Source organism: Scophthalmus maximus, chromosome 7 (assembly GCF_022379125.1).
Source record: "Scophthalmus maximus strain ysfricsl-2021 chromosome 7, ASM2237912v1, whole genome shotgun sequence".
Classification (NCBI taxonomy): Eukaryota; Metazoa; Chordata; class Actinopteri; order Pleuronectiformes; family Scophthalmidae; genus Scophthalmus; species Scophthalmus maximus.
The window spans coordinates 3,721,174-3,738,659 of NC_061521.1; the positions used below are offsets into that span (position 1 = coordinate 3,721,174).

Consider the following 17,486-nt stretch of genomic DNA (forward strand, 5'->3'; position numbering starts at 1 on the left):
GCCAACAATCTCCAACTAGCACAGGCAGTCACTCAGTTCTCAAGCAAGAAATCTAACAAAACTGTCCTGGATTCCGTCCCAACAACTGAGCATTATGTCCTTGACGGTGGCTCCCTGGTTCACCGCTTGGCACAGTCATATGCAGACTGTACCACACGCAATTATGGTAAAGCAACAGTCGTTTTTGGTGGTTATAGCGAAGATCCTTCCATCAAAGACAATACGCATCAGAGACATGGTGCAAACACTCACCCCATCGTTAACTTCAATGCAGAGACTGAGTTTGTGGGAAGAAAGGATGATTTCCTTTCCAGATCTTGCAACAAACAAGGACTAGTGAAGGTCACAGTGCAAAAAAGTATAAAAATAAACCAGAATAAGAGGAAACAACTGAAGAAAATAGAAAAAGATATGTATAAATAAGAAAAGTATTAAAAAATATATATAAAAAACAAAAGGCAAAAAACCAAAATGCAATATAAAAAATATAAAAATATATATAAAAAAATAAAACACAAAAAAATGAAAGGGGTTAGCGGTACTGAGCCTTCATGTGGCAGCCCTGTTTTGACTAATTTTAAAGTACCACACAGTTCTAATGAATTTATTCTTTATTGGAATCAAAAGAATGGTTATGAACCAGAGAAACCACAAGGCAAAACAATATGAGAATTACTTCAGGGAAATTGTACTTATTTTCATAAATATGTTTGTAACCAATTGCTTTAATATATTATTGTACTTGTAATCACTTCTCTATCATGCAAATATGCTAATTAGAATATTACATGGCCAAAACATGTATCAGGCACCAGTATTCCTGGTCTAGGAGGAATACAAAGGAGTAATGGTCATTTTAAGGACCTGATGGCCACCATTTTGAAAATGGGGCCTTTCTTGGTATCAAACTTTGCTAAACTTTTAGTATATTATAAGAACATCTGATACTACTGTAATCCACTGAGAAATCTTTTGTTAGAATTGTAGTTCAAGTCATATTTTCAGCTGACTAATTGTAGGTGTTGCTCTTTCTTCAGGGATGGTTCCTCTATTGATGTAGAGTAGATGGCCTCCTGCTCCACATGTCGTCTCTATCTCAATGACGTCCAGACCATTGCCATCCACTTTCTAGACTGGGGGAGGGGTTTGAAAGAGAAGTGAAAGGGTCGGGGTCAGTTCAAGCCCTATGTCAAGGCCATGCAACTTTAATGGTATAGCACTTTTCATACACAAGGCAATTCAAAGTGCTTCACAGAACAATAAACTCAAAACAATAAAAAAGACGGTAAATGTATAACTATAGTTAAAGTGCGAAAGGAATAAAGACAAGAGGTTCACAAGCTTAAAATAGAGGAAAAAATATATATTAAAATAAAAATAAAATAAAAGGTCAGTGCAAGGGATTGAGAAAAGTAAAAATACATTAACAATGTAAATAAAATAAGAACATTTGTGCTTCCCTAGATTTCATTAAAAGCCCTGTCGAAAATAAAATGTTTGAAGGCCAGATTTTAAAAGATTGTAGTGTAGTGGCGAACCTCAGATTTTCCGCAACGTTTGTTCCAGACATGAGGAGCATAAAGATAAAGAGCTGCCTCTCTATGCTTTGTTCTGACCCTGGGGGAACACTAAGCGGGACCGCGGTGTCTGAAGATCTGAGGGGTCTGGCGGGTTGGAGTAGATCCAAAAAAGTCAAGTGCTTTATAGACAAGCAATTCAGAGAAGTCAATTCTCTGAGACACGGGAAGCCAGTGCAGGGATTTCAGATTTCAGTTCTAACCATGGCAGCAGGATTCTGGATTAATTGCAATAGTCTAGTGGCCTTTAGGCAGAATTTGTGGGGCGGGGCACTATGCAATTGACTAGTGTCGAGCTTGATCATTTGCTCAAAGTAAATCCTACATACCCAAATGACGGCGATATGACGGAGACAACGGGGAATGATCACACTAGCAGTATTGGTTTGGCTGTTTGTATTAAACATGCTTTTTGCATGATGACCACTGACATAATATGTCACAAAAATACAAACAAACATAGTAAAAGCTTCCTCTTGTGGGACATTTCAAGCGCTCTTGAGGGCCCTCTAGTGGCCTTGGTGGCCCTGAGCAGGTGCTTAACGGGCCAATGCCTACTGACTGTAGGACCGTCTCTGGAAGAAGTTCATCCATGTCAGAGTAGAGGAGGGAGTCTATGACTCACTAATCCCCCAACCACAATGTTGTCTTTTCTTCAATTCCCAGGGGATCTGGCAACCGTCCACGTTTGCTTGCCTCTGGTGAAGAGGACAGCGGTTGTTTACACTTGACCTCAGGTGACCTCTCCTGACTGTCGCGACAACGGCCGGGGGCACCAGCGTATCGAGTGACGGCAACAGTCTGAACGACAAACCCCCACAGATGTTAAACACCTGGGTCTGAACTGAAGAAGCCTCGGGGACGGGAGGTGAAATAAATGCAAGCATCTACAACCGGGTCCAGTTTCCCCTCGATTCAGCTTTTCTTGAATCAACGTGACCTGGATGGTTCTGCGATTGATTCTTTTTTAAAGGTCACCTTCTCAATTAATAATTACCGACATCTTTTGTTGAATATATGAATATGCAATCTAAACAGGGATGGAATAGCAGGACATTGGCTTCGGTGAAAACAAAACTCTGGAAAAGAAAAATAGAACAACGTCAGCGTTAATATACAGTGCGTGTTCTTGTTCTTCTCTGTTTGTACAGACAGAAACTATCTCAGCAATTATTGGATCCATCACCATGGCATTTTCATCGTTCCTTTCAATTCATTTATTTATTTTGAGGTCCTCCAGATGATGAATCCTGGTGATATGCCAATCCACCGTGCATGTATGTCAACATCCATTGCACGGATTGGCTTTGATTTGATTTGACTTTGCATCCATCTGCATCCTCATGTGGGCAAGTTCTTTTTTTTGTTTTTAAGTCTGTCCTTTAAATTCCACCTCAAGCTTCATCTTTCCATGGCTGTTTGAGTCTCCTTCATTAGTAATGTTGGTATGAACTTGCTTTAATGTGTCCTCGTACATTAATTAGGTTATTTCCCTTTTTATTTTTGTAATTTTCTTTCTCTGTGAAGCTCCTTCAAAAGCTGTAGGGCTCAATTTATGAATTCAATTAATTTGATTAAAAGATGGAAACTACTGTGCTCCATCCTTGATCAACCAACACCGGATATAAATGAGAAATACAGTTTTGGATCAAAAGAACACGTGTCTGTGGAGAAAAGACAAGATTAACTCGTGTTCTGTCAGTACATTTACTTCATTAAGCTAAACTGTGAAACTTTTACTAAGCACATTTTCCATCCATTCATCCATCAATCCATCCATTATCTATTCTGCTTCATCCTTTGAGGGATGAGCCATTTTTGGATGAGAACAAAAACGCGGCATAAATGAGGCTGTGAGAAACACTGACAAAATTAAGTTTGTCATTAGTCGCTGCAGTTTTCAAAGACATTTCAGTTTATTGTTCCATTTTCCTGTGACATGAGAGATTGTTCCATGTTCCATCTACATTTCTTTTCAAACCACGAAACCTCATCCAGGGACAGCAGGGGGAGCTGCTGCTGCATGCGCTGCTCAGTGTGTGTGTGTGTGTGTGTGTGTGTGTGTGTGTGTGTGTGTGTGTAATTCAGATTTCATTTAATGTTCTTTGATTGTCTCAAACTGTTGCAATTAACCAAAAACAATGTCAGCTCCGACAGCTTGAACCCTCAGCTGTTCTGAACTGAACTGAACAGTAGAGTCATGATGTAACAGTTGAAAGCCATAGTCTTCACTCATGTCCAATTTAATTAAATCCAGTTCACTTTTTTTGTGTTTTTAAAAAGTCCCGGATGCAGAGAAACCACTGGCACCAGGTTCAGTGTAAGAGCAGCTTTATTTTGAATGTAAAAACCTGTTATTCTTGATTATTGTGGTGTCGGAAGCAGAAAATTCAAGCCCGATTTTCTCTGGATGAAATTAATTTAACCTCCGACTCTGGGGAGGCTCTCTCTCTCTCTGTGTGCCTCCGCATTGCTGGAAATGTAATTTCCTGCCTTCAATGAGACACTGAAAAATAAAACTCTTTGTATTCGGGCCTGTTTGTGGTCTGAGCTGGGCTGATTAAAGCGGATCTTCTCTCGGAATCTCTGATGGAGGCTGATCTCCAGCTCCCACATTAAAGTCCCTCCAAACAATTTACAGTATCATGCCATGACCACCATTTTGATTATTTTCACTTTTCTGGGAAATCGTATTGTCCATAAATTTAGCATTAATCCAATACCCGTGAGCCTCGTCCACCGTTTTATGACTATTCCTGAAAAAAACTTTGCGTTCACAATTTTGTACCTTTGACTTTTTCCTTTTAAATTAAGAACCAGACATATTCTGACACGGTTGTTAATCATTTGGACTGTTGATCGCACCAGGTGAGTTTCACGCTCCCAAGCCATGGAAGTGAGCCAACTGTGAATGTCTATGGAACTGTCACACTATCTATGTAGAAAAAAATTAATGGGATTTTTTACTCCTGGAAATAGGTGCCTGAAATAGCTCTTTGTGCTGCTTAACACACGCTGTGTGACGTGGAGTCTAGAAACCTCCAGTGCAAAGATATTGAGGTGAACGAGGAGTCGGCTTATGTTCAGTAGGTAAAACTTTTGAAATGAAAATTCCAATTTTCATGGATACTTGGTATGGGACACATTTTAACTTAAACTTTTCAACAAGAGGATGTCTGGTCATTATTTGTAGGGGGAAAAAAAAAAAAAGAAGAAAGTTCTGATTCCCAGCACATTATTTCCTAGAAGGTTTTCAGAAAGTTAGAGCAGTTGGTTTCCAAGCCAACTTGAAATCCATTAGGACTTTTCTCAACTTCACCATCTGTAGTTACTCTTTGTGGTTAAAGTGACAAGTGCAGACTGCAAATTGTCAGCAGATCGACCACTGCAGACATGAATTATTCCTGATGAATAGATTGTTCCTTCGAAGTGGGACGAGTGCAACCTCTGCAGGTGAAAGTAAAAACCAAGGCGTTTGAGGTAAAGCTCAGTGGAATCACGTCGTGGTTTTAATTTGGTAATGTATCAACACAGAAAACAAAACAAAACCTGACAGTTTGATATCCGTCACTGTGCTCTGAACAAAAACACTTCATTTTTAAGACCTTGATGTCGAGTCTGACCCGGTGACCTCTCAGTTTGAGGTCGTCCTCTCCTCCCCCCGGGAGATTGAGAGGAGAGACGATCGAGTCCGACAGGAAGCTCCTCTCCGGCCCGTGATGGATGCTGCCACCTCTGACTCTCGGGCCGCGGCGAAGGAGACGATGCGTCTCGTCAGCGAGGAGTGTAGGTCAGGGTTATATATAGTCCGGTCCATGATACATGGGGACGCGGCCCCTCCAGCTGGGTCCACTCAGCGGTCATCACCTAAAATGGACGACGGTGGAGGTGCAGACCAGCTGTCCCTGCACAGTGAAACTCAAGTCTCTCCAGTACAGCATCGACACAATAATGGATTAGGCTACCTCAGTACCTGTGGGCAGAGAAATCACTCAAGACAATGGGTTGTTGGTTCCAGTGACCCTCACCAAGTTTGTACAAGATGGCCAGCATACTGGGCTACAGCAAAGTTAACATCTTGCAAACTCCCTGAACCTTCAGTGAAGTTTGATTGCATAAAAACAAAAACCGTGCACCAGGATGTCTATTAGAACATGAGTTTTATTCCCATTCATTTAATACAAGTGGTTTGTTGGTTCATTTCTCAGCGTAGGGGTCTCTCCTCCACCACGATCGGTCCAACAGCAGTTTCCTGTTCCCACAGAGGCCCTGAAACAAACATGACACCATCAGTACCCCCTGGATTTTCAAATTTAAAAAAAATAAATATATATACAGTATATATCCTTTTGGGGTCACTAATTGGATTATGTGAAAAGATATAATGGTGAAAGGTCTTTAAGTAAAAGCCTTAGCTGTACTAAAGTCATCCCTTTAATGTAAATACTTTAGCATGGTATGCATTAATGTAATTTGGTTAAATATAAGTAGAGTTGTGCCATTAAAAAAAAAGAAAAGCAGATGATCTATGATCATTACTCTGTATTTATTGAATACCATTACATTATAATGGATAAGGAAAAACGTAGAGGAATTTAGCCTGTGCATACACCATTTCCTGCACAAGAGTGCAGGAGACTTGGTAGGTATAATACTTCCTCAGCCAAGAATCTAAACCCCAGCACGCTGGAGAAGCTGAGGCAAAAAGTTAGTCCCAATTTTCTCAGACACTGTTTGCACCCAGTGAAGTGCTGCTTTACTCGTAATTTTATTTCGTCGGCTGTTGATTGTGGTCAGCATGAATTCAAAAGGAGTGGAAACTGCCGAACAACAACAAGTGCAGGTTTCGACTGCACACATCCACTTACCCATTTTGGTCACGGGACTCTGGCTTCCTGTCCCACAGTCCGTTTCACAGCAGGAACAGGCTCGGTGCCCGCCACTGGCCTCTGACCACCTGTCAATCAAAAGCCCTCACATTACAGGTAGTTCAAATTCTGTCATCCCATCATATGAGGTGATTTTTAATCCAGCACCTCCCACAGGGTCAGTTGCTTAATCCCCTCTGCAGTGGGTGCAGAGCACGTGATATCGTTACGCTATTCATGATGGCCGTTTCATATTTTTACTTTTGTCGGTGTCTCATTAGAAAGTAAAGGGTCCTGCAAACAAAGGTAAATGAAACTAAATCCTATATAGGTGTAGTCTATCCATACTATACTGATTTCAGCAATTCAAGAGGAACCACAACGCAAAATTGGACAAGTTGTCAAATATTTGCATTCTAAACTTTCAATAACAGAACCCAAAGGCAACAGTAAAATAAGGCGTTTGCAATGTTTGCGGCAGAGATGACGGGAGTTGCAGCGTCTCACCCGTTGGAGAAGGAACAGGCCTTGTTGGTGGCATCGACGGCTGCAGCCGCGGTGGTGGCCCTCAGATTGCAGGTGATGAAGATCTGAAGAGATGGAGCGTGTCAATCAGTTTGACCCAATCAGGTTAAGTTCAAAGTGCAAAGTGCAGCGTTGGGAGTCTCACCACGCCGCTGTGATCCTGCTGGAACCTGAACGCCTCCAGTTCAAACTGCAGTTTGTCGTCCTGAGTCCGAGGCAGGAACTGAGAGCTGGAGCCCGTCAGCTGGCTGTCTAACAGACACCTGAACGGCAACACAAAGACCATGAGGCGTTTGAAAATTAAAATAAAAAAACAACAACTTTGACCAGCACAGTGAACTGACCCTTTGTTTCCCAGGAAGTTGTATCGAGGGACGGTGTCTACGTTTTGGATCACGGTGGCCACGCAGCTGTCCACCAGCACTCTGAGGGGGAGGTGGTGAAACTGTTTGACTGAAATTTCTAACTTCATCATGTCTCCCAGCAGGTACTGGGCGGATGGACGAGGAAACTGCCAATCGTCTGAGACAGAAGAATTTTTTTTTTTTTTAATAAAATACAGGACTGGTCAGGATGTCAGAACTTTGGGATGTTCTACCTAGGGGTCAACCGACATGGCTGATAATTATTAATCCGAGAGACCGATAACTTAATATACATACAAACCTTAGGTATGTAAAACTTCACAAGGATCACAAAGATTTGTTTGATAAAAATGTACTGCCACAAGGGTGCTTGAATGATCAGATTGTTTTGAAATATCACTTCCACCGCAGTCAAAATATGACACCCACCAGTCATGAGTCTGATGGAGAAGTAGAGACTTTCCTCTGAAGATTCGGTGACACTGTACGGATTCCAGGTTGGCACCATATGCCCACTGCTCACACCATGCTTCCTACAGAACACAACACAAACACCCAAGGCACTTCATGCCAAATGTCTAGGAACATTAATGAAACACACACTCGGCTTGTATAAAAATCTGACCTCTGGTAGTGACACTGGATGCTGACAGAGACTTCTCTGGTGCGGACGATTGGACTGTTTCCCAGAGGACTGGGCGTGTAGGTCAGCGTGAAGACGTAGACAAACGAGTCCTCGGACATCTGAAACGGTTTAGGATGCACAGTATTCCACGCTCAATCAAATGGTCTCGTGCCTCTGCAGTTACTAGACCAGGGAATTCTCCCTCTCACTGTGTAAGTCTACCTAGGCTTTAGCCTCATCTAGCGTCTAATGGGTGGAGGGTTGTTGACCGATTGCCTGGGACCTCTTAGCACAATATCATTATATACTGCAGCCCTGTGAGGGCCATTTTATAAAAATACATATACACAGTTGTTTTGTGCTTTAGAGTAACTTGTAAATTTAAGATTAGGGTTATTAAAATAAAAGCTTAGAACTCTAAAACAGTTTGATCTTACAGGAGGTGTAGATTTGAACTCGAACAAATCCCGTAATGCTTTTGGCAGGTGTAAAAACGGCCCTCACCAGCAGCTGGCTGCCACATCCATGCAGCTCCGACTCAAAGACCAGGACCTGAGTGTCAGGGTCCTCCCCCGTGGCGGGACACCCTCCCAGCGCGACGTCTGCAGGCAGGACCGGTTTACCGATCCCCAACAGGTCCTTCTTGGCTTCCACTCGCACAGAGTCCACGCCACAGACGGCGCTGACGCTGTCGGCCGCCTCCGGAGTCTTCAGCTCGAAATCCGGAGGAAAGTGAGGCTCCTCCTCAGCTGGCGGGTCAGGAAACCTCCAGGACATCGGTTGGTTGAAAGACTGCTTCTCCTGTTGGACATCTAAGGGGGTTGGGGTGATATTCATTAGGGAGATTCGGTCATGTGTAGGCATAACGTCTTGGAAGATAATGCTGTGGGAAAGTTGATAGAAGTTTTTTTTAATTTTTATGAAATGAACTCAGAGCACCAACTACATGCTTGATTCTCAAAGTGGGTGTTCACTGCTCTCTGCGTAGAGCAGGATGTTTAAGTCTTGGCACCCTCAGAAAGTTAAGATGAGACAAATATGTTATATACTATTCCAAAAAGTCTACAGATTTGTTCGTGATTGGTCATTTCTGTATTCCATGGAAATGTACTCGAGTGAATTCAGCTGAAACTCCTCATCAAGCCTGTGTCACTAGCCACTGCATCTTAGCCTCAGCATGAACAGTGTACATGTTGATGAATTTGCACATTGGTCGGGTGAGAGTTAAAAGCAGTCAAAGGTGAGTTAGGCCAGGGCTTAAGGACAGCGCAACCAGCTGGTTAGTGGACGACCCCTTCCACCTTCTGAGCCACAGCTGCCGCCCACCTGGAACACTGGACTTCAACAGGACTGCTCACGCAACCTTTGGCACGCCAGTGTACCAACAGCCGTCCACATGGGGTAAAATTGTTAATATTAGCACTACCATGAGGCGATGTGAGCTTTTTCCCCATTGAGGAGCATTGTGAGACAGCTCTGAAACGGCCACATACCTGCGGGAGATGTCTGACAGTAATTGAAAGAAAACTGGCTGAAAAAAGTCTGGCCCTGAAAACCAGTGCACAGTGGGGATTTTCTTTTCCACTGGCCAGAGATAAGAGCAACAATGTACTTCACCAAAATCGGATTGTCAGTGGGAGAAGTTCTTTTATGTTGAGTTTCACATTTAAAAAGGTAGTGTTACAAGTAAAAGTCACACATTCTTACTCAAAGTAAGAAAGTAAACTTGGAAGAGATTTTCCTTTTTTGTTCCAACTTTAATTTTATTTAAATAACTTACAGAACTAGCAATCAGAGTGGACAGGAAGCCAGGCAATTTAACAGTGCAACTTGTGACGTGGACCAAGACTTTGCTTTTGAAAGCATGAATCTTGGTTGACCCAAGTCATTAAAAGGATTAGGTTTCAACATGTGCCTTCAGGTGTATAATCTCAGCTCTGCTGCAATGTGTGACGCCGAGATGTTTCTCAAAGACAAACGTTCAATCTTCACTTCTGTTCATTACTGCGCATCCGAGAGAAGACACTTGTAGATCATTGTTGTAGTGAACCCGGCGTTGTGGATCAGGCCTACAGTACCTGCTGGTGGATCCGGTCCCTGAGCTCCGAAACTGCCGGCTCCAGACATCATGTTCCAGCTCAGCTCCCGAGCTGCCACTGCTGCTAAAGCGCCGCAGAACAGCCAGAGAAGCACGCTGATGGTCGTCATCTTGTTGCCGTGTTCACCTCTCATTTCGTTTTTTCTTTGTTTGAGACCCCCACCTCTGCAAGCAGGTGGTTTTGTAGGGCTGAAGTCTGACTCCGCCCAGCGTCTGATTGACCCCATGGTCCTCCAGCTTTGCCTTGTTCACCTGGCCCCAGCTGCCGAGACTCAGCTGAGCTTGATTCAGAAAACACCCAACTTTAATTTACACTGCAGTGTCCAGAAAAACCACAAGTCTGTCAGACTGAATTTAATTTTGGAGAGTAGAGTGGCGCAAGAGAAAAGTAGAAAATACTTTTAATTGAATGGTGGTACGAAACAGTCAACTGGTATAGTGACAAACCTTTTCCAACCCTGCTCATAAATAGAGAGTTGACCAAGAGGGTTCAGCCTAGATCTTGGAAACATACTGCTGTTCCATCAATGCTCTCCTCTAAAGTCATGTCCCAACTAAAACGCTAATACTGTAGCAATATGATTTGTGTGTGTGTGTGTGTGTGTGTGTGTGTGTGTGTGTGTGTTAGTCTAAATATATAATGAAAACTATAGCAAGATATCCTTTTTGAGAAACCCTCTACCCTCTTTTGCCTAGCCAATACAATCCATAACATAACACAGAATATTGCCAATACAAAAGAAACAAAAGAAGAAACGAAGAGAGGAGAAATACATTTTAGGCATCTTCATTGTAATCCTTAATTATTTTACATTCTAAGGCTTTTCTTCTCCACAGACAGCTGCACAATGTCAAGTCATCACTGAGTCCATTCCATAATTATCTCCCAAAACTGAAACACATCTGTATTTTACGTTGGTTTCAAAGACACAAAACACCCTTAAATGATAATTTCCTCTTCTTAATTAAAAAAAAAGAAAAAAAGAAGAAGCTGAAAACAAGCAGGAAAGCTTTAATTTCTCACTGGAAAAAAGTATTTCCAATGTTTTTTTAAATACACAATATGTAGAAACTTTAAGGTGCAGGACCCTTTAAATAGTTGATTAATAGATTCACGGTAACCCTCTTTATTTATTATTCTAATAGCTCTTTTCTGAAGTTTAATCATAGGGTCTATATTTGTTTTATATGCATTTCCCCAAACCTCCACACAGTTTGACATATATGGTATTATAAGTGAAAAGTACAATATATGCATACCTTTCTCATTCAAAAGATCCCTTGCTTTGTAAAGAATAGATTTACAAAGCAATAGATTTAGATAATTTCCGTTTCATATAGTCTATATGTGGCTTCCAGCAGAGTTTTCATGACCTGTTATCACTCTTAAACTTTTGTTTAATATACTCTTTCAATTTCAACTTTTTGAAAATTTAAATTCAGGTTTTTTTTGCAATTCTCCCCGTACAACAGTAGTTAACTTGCATTTATTTATTTCAATGCTTTCTAATGACCTGCATGTAATATTCCTGCTTCAGGGTGGACAAATGGCGAATCAATAAAGGAACAAATTCAATCTGGAAGCCAGACATCAATAACTTTTCCAGACATCAACAACACCACATTACAATAACTAATCTTCCCGACAAAAAGAAACAAGGGAAAACATGTTAAAAAAGAAAATGGCAGTACAGCCGGGGAAAACACATACACGACCACATACAATAAGAGCACAGTGGAAAAAATGGATGGACTAATGTAAAATTGTGTACTGGTATTTGTGCTCCGAGAGGATGAAACATTTAAAAATGCAAAACTAACACCATTACCATCAGCTTCCGCTGTACTGTACTTTGCTGTACTGTGTTTTTTGTGCTAATTAGCGAAGGTTAGCATGCTGACACACTAAATTAAGAAATGTGAACTGAAGCTTCTTCCAGACTTGGATTGACAGACTGGATCAGGACCCTCAGACTCAGTGTTAAATGTGAAATCAATACTCTGAGTTGAACCAGACTGGTTCAACTGGTTGTGTTTTCCCAACTATTTCTTTATGGTTTTCTTTCTGTTGGTCGTCTTCGTTCTGACATGTCTTTTTTTCAAAACCTTTTTCAGGGGTTGCGCCCATTCTTGAAGCCCTGTGTGCTGGCATGCACAGGATTAGATTTTTTTTTACATTCAAGATATATAAAATCAACATGTTAATATAAGATTAAATATGCAATGTTATAGACTAGACTAACAGTATTTTAGAATGGTTTTGAAAGATCTGCAACCATCAGCCTACTTTATTTATTGATTTGCCACTTGACAGAAAATTAATTGTCAACTACTTCATATTCGATCAACCAGCTACGTTAAAATATGCAGTAACAATAATGATGCATTGAACAGTGTAACACTCACAAAGTTAATTTTCCTTTTCTTACTAATGTAAGTGTATACTTTAAGACAAGTCATTTATAAATGAAATTAATATTTTTGGCTAGTTTGTCAAAAATAAGATAAACTTAATGTAAACTTAATAGTTATCCAGACTTTCAATAGATATCACTGTCTTCACTACAGCAAAGAATGGACCTGCATGATGCTGTTAAATATATTGCAATTTAACATATTTGTGTGTGTGTGTGTCTGTGTCTGTGTGTGTTTGTCTGTGTCACAGACTAATTAAGGTCCTGATGGAGTTCATCCTGTTAAAATTGTTTATGAATCATTAGAGGCAGAAAAACGTGCTCTCCCCCTGTGTCCTCCATATAAATAATTAGTCCAGCCAAGGTCACACTAACACACACACACACACACTCACACACACACGCACACAAAAACGCATTGTGGTCATATTGGTTTCGTAGTGATGGAGGTCCTGAAAGGGAGGGGAAGAAGAAAGAGGGGAGAGAAAAGTGACACGAAGGAAACAATGTGGAGGGCCATACAATAATCTATGGTTTACATTATATTCATATATGTTCACATACTCTGTGTTGTCTGCTGTATGGATAGGAACGGAGTCTGTGTGTGTTAGCATTAGTGTTAGCTCTGGTCATTTCTCTCCATTCATTTCCTATATAAACAGAAGCAGCCTCCTGGGGCTGTTAGCTGCTCACCTTCACTGATATTAATGAGCTCCCTCTGCCCATTTCCTGTATTTATTAACTGCTAACAGCCAGAGGAAATGTGCGTGTGTGTGTGTGTGTGTGTGTGCGCGTGCGTGTGTGTAAAGGGTTTGGTCGTTTAAGTTTAATGTCGTGTTATGTTTTACGCAGACGCGGCTGTTTTTTGTTTTTTTTTGGTTTCTGGAAAACGAAGCAGTTTGTTAATGATGATGATGGCAGCGGGTTTTTGGGACGACCTTGATGAAGGAGGTTTTGTAAGTCGACAAGACGCTGCAGCGACAGTTTGGTCTCGGGCAAAGGGACAAAGATACGGCGATAACAGCAATAGAAGGGATAACACGACCATCAGTGACAATTGTAAAGGTTTTTTCATTCATAGATTATTTAGAGTCTTTTTTGTTGACATTTTGTGTCCTAGTGGATTTGGCATCTGTTTGTGTTTCGTGGCTCTTTCAATACATATTGCATCTCTGCGGTTCGGCTTTTGCTGCTGGTTTCATTAGTTTGTCTTTGCAGACATTTGTGTGTTTATTAAAAGACATTTTACATCTCATTTTAATGGGGGGGTTGTGTCTAGTATGTGTCTGGTTTGTGTCTCCACCACAGCAAATTCTGCCTGAAATAAATTATGTTCAAAGTTTTTGTATGAAGCTCATGTAAAACTCTTTTTTTTACTTTCTCTATTTTGGAGTGTAGGTTGAAATAATAACAATAATAAAAAAAGTCTCTCAAAACCTCCATGGTCAGTTTGCAAAAATATTTTTTTACAGACAAAATTATCAATCAACTAAATAACTGTCTGATTGACGAACCAAATTTGAGACTTCATAAGGAATAAATGAGTATTTTTCACTTTGCACTTGAAGTGGTCAACTCAGATCATCTAAGTTATGGTTCTGTTCCCCAGCCGGTTCAGTGTGACCGCATCAGTCGGCAGCAGAGAGCAGAGAGCAGGGCTGTGATCGCGGGTTGGATGCCCAAGGTCAGAGGTCAAACAGGGGCCGTGCCACTCAGCAGATTCCACAACAGCGGTTGCTTGTCTTCCGATGACCCCTGACCTCGTCTGTCCAAGCAGCTACCTCACGCCCGCCGCATCGCTGCGATGCCCTGCATATCGCACACACGCTCTCAAAGGTTTTGAAGTCTGACGTTTGTATTTTCGTGGTCACTGACTTTCTTCGGGGCTAATTTGGCCAAGAAGGGCAGACAAATGTGAACCTCATGGTGGCGCTGTAGAGGGAAAAAAAATCAGGCGACCACCATTCAGCTGGATTCATGGATTCACGAATATCTGCACATAAAAGAGACACGAGCATGGGGAGAGATTTCTCTCCATAATGGTCACCGATGAATGTTACATGATGAACAAATAGATTTTGATTTTAAATAATGTAAGATAATCTCTGGGTGAGTCATGTGTTCACAAATGTTCTGTCAAATGCGAATGAATCGTCACAATCCCTTGTTCACAGCTATATGTGCTGGTGTCTCATTTCAAAAATGGGGAAGGCTTAAATAAGATCAAATAATGAATCAACCTATAATTAGATACAATTCTTTTTACATGGAATATTCCATGTGTAACCAAGTCCATGTTCACTGACTCTCCTGCTTTATGTCTACTTTTACCATTTAGAAATCACATGCATTTTAAGGCAGCACACGCACAACAATCTCAAAACGTCAAACGCACAAGCAAACAGATGCACACACACATTTGATTTATAACTTTTGTCATCATTATTTGTCACCACTACTGAGACTAATTTCACAGACACGGAGTCACTGGTAAACTACTGAAGGCCTGAGGAGATCAGACGTGGTTTCTTCAGAATGAACCAGCTGAAAATATAATATCACCAAACACAATCAGAATTCTAATGTCTCGTCCGAAGAGATGCTCCCTGAGATGTCGTCTCATCAACCCTGAAAGGCCATGAGCTGCTTTTCACACAGCTTCCCGCAGACAGACAGACAGACAGACAGACGGACCCACAGACGTCCCTGTGTCTGGAATCTGTCGAGCAACAAATCTTCGCCGAGCGTCTGATCCTCATCTTACCGCTCGGGGCGACTGGATGGAAGGAGACGGGAGGGTCCAGGAGGTGGGGAAGAAGAAGAGGCGGGGATGACGACGCCGCAGCTCTCAGCTCTTTACCCTCCGACATGGAGTCTGAGAGCTGGAGGCTTTCGAGGACCGCGAAGCAGTCAAAACATGTTTCGACTCAGATTCATTATTCATGTCTGGAAGGAACAGGACTGACACTGAGACTAAATCTTACTAAACCGACCATCAGAGGAGGATTTTTAAGGACGTTTCCTTTTCTGCGCCAAGCAGTTTCAGCTCTTGTGTCTGAAGGGTTGATTAAAAGAGAACTCCAGTGTGAGGGGCTGTGGTTCAACATAAGCGCACAATTCCTCAAATACCGCACCAAAACAGCGATCGTAACCCAAGACGTCTTTAGCCGAGTAAGCAAAAGCAGCCAGAATAGAAGGGGATAGACAGGTGCCAGAAACACAAAACCTAAACAATGTTGCAGCTATTGCATTTGCAAATAAGCAAATGATTGCTGCCAAGTTTACAGTGTGATTTTACAGTATTTCAACGTAAAACTAATCTACTTCATGCTGCCCCCAAGAGACCAAAAACACAGGCAGATTTGTATTTTTTCTATGACATTGATTGCAGTGTAGTGTTTTTTATTGATCACTCATCAAAAACAAGTTTACATCACCATCAAATACACAGTGCAATGACAAAGTGGAATAAAACCAGGTAATACAAATTATCACATAAACAGTATTGAAGTATCAATGTAAGGAGTGAAATTGTAACAACCAGATATGGGGCATTTTAAACCGCTTTGTGATTTATTTAAAGGTTATTATAAAACTGTTATTATGAACTCACCAATGGATAAAATGTCATCTCTTTCTTTTTTCTTTAAAAAAAAAAATATAAATGTACATCTCAGCTTTGCCTTAAAACTTTTTCAATGATCAATTCATTATCCTCTTCACTGAAATTCAAATTAGTCGAACGCTCTAATAGAGACCCTGAGGGGAAACAACCGGGATTAATTAAAAAATCACAATAATTACTCAGTGGACTCAAACGTCCAAAACACTGCAACACGACAGACAGAAAGAGCGACATCAGGGAGCTGCTCTGGAATCAAATACCACCAGGTTGTGATTCTTACTTTTTTTCCCCAGCTACATTTCTTAGATGACACAACATTGTCCATGGAATTTGATTGTGCATTTGTTGTGGTTGTGCATTTAATCAACTTGTCTGACGAGCTCATTTTTTTTTTGCGGTTGTAATCCAGTCGAACTCTTGACAGTTGGGTGGAGATCATCAAACTGTATTTGTGTCCAAGCAAGTCGACTCCAGCGTGGCTGAAAGGTTCGAGGAATTCCCTTTTGCACCTAAAAAACAAGGGAGTGTCCAAACCGTAGACTGTAAGTAAAGAGGAATGTCGCTTCTCCACTGTGCTCGCGTCCTTTTTTTCCGGGGAGGGGGGCCGTCTTGCGCTCTCTTGACTTCCTTTGAAGGAGTCAGGTCCCGCGGATACTATCACCTGATGTCAATCCAAAGACGAGTCTCAGGTTTCAGTAATGATGTTTCCCCCGAGTTTTTATAGCATCAAGTAACTCATTAAAACCAAACTCATCAGAAACATGAACAAACCTGAACATACATCAACATCATACCTAAAATGACAGAGACCGTCTTGGATACAAATGTATTTGCACTCTGTTCACATGGGGGGGGGGGGGGGGGGGGGGGGCAAAGTGTAAGACCTATATACAGCAGCCAGGGGTTGATCCGGATGAGTTTGGTTCACTTTTGGTGAGCTGTTATTTTGTCCATCTCTATATACAGTCTATGGTCTCAACGTAACCATTAAAAGGTGTCTGGTTTGTAGGCCCCTGAGGAAACTACTGATAGTTGGACTTTCAACACATTAAATCTGAACACATGGACAAGTTGTTAAAAATGTGGATCCATGTTTATGTTGGACCTTCCGTTATCTGGGCAGAATCAGTTTTGTCTCTCTCTCTCTCTCTCTGTGAAACTTGGATTTCTTCAGGCGATTCTTTAAACTTTCATAATTTTTCCTTCCTGCAGACTGAGCTCTCCCCGTGTCTGAAACGAGGATGAACGTTCAATTATATAACGAAACGCGCCGTAATTGAGGGCATAGCTCATTATGCCACATTAGTCCGATATAAATAGTGAGCTATTTGCACTAATTCATTAGAAAAAAATCTGCCGCTTGCTAAAAGAGCTTGGGTCCTTGTCTGA

The 17,486-nt window shown here is 41.5% G+C and overlaps 1 protein-coding gene across 1 annotated transcript; it reads right to left on the reverse strand.

Moving 5' to 3' along the window:
• Positions 1 to 5,720: 5,720 nt before the first annotated feature.
• LOC118315374 (zona pellucida sperm-binding protein 3-like) lies at positions 5,721 to 10,209 on the reverse strand. The gene is made up of 9 exons (XM_035642623.2): positions 10,039 to 10,209; positions 8,465 to 8,772; positions 7,961 to 8,079; positions 7,765 to 7,868; positions 7,315 to 7,492; positions 7,116 to 7,233; positions 6,953 to 7,035; positions 6,446 to 6,534; positions 5,721 to 5,846 (listed from the first exon to the last, which is right to left on the reverse strand). Exons 1-9 carry the CDS (start codon positions 10,190 to 10,192, stop codon positions 5,782 to 5,784), a joined length of 1,218 nt encoding a protein of 405 aa, XP_035498516.2. The 5' UTR covers positions 10,193 to 10,209; the 3' UTR covers positions 5,721 to 5,781.
• Between the last annotated feature and the right edge of the window lie 7,277 nt (positions 10,210 to 17,486).

What these genes read in the sequence shown, in the direction of transcription:
- LOC118315374 (XM_035642623.2), bottom strand. Translation starts at nt 10,192, where the DNA reads ATGAGAGGTGAACACGGCAACAAGATGACGACCATCAGCGTGCTTCTC. An exon ending in CTCCATCAGACTCATGACTG is followed by an intron (nt 7,493 to 7,764) that starts GTGGGTGTCATA and finishes CTTCTGTCTCAG; the next exon opens with ACGATTGGCAGTTTCCTCGT. An exon ending in GAGTCCCGTGACCAAAATGG is followed by an intron (nt 5,847 to 6,445) that starts GTAAGTGGATGT and finishes TGTTTGTTTCAG; the next exon opens with GGCCTCTGTGGGAACAGGAA.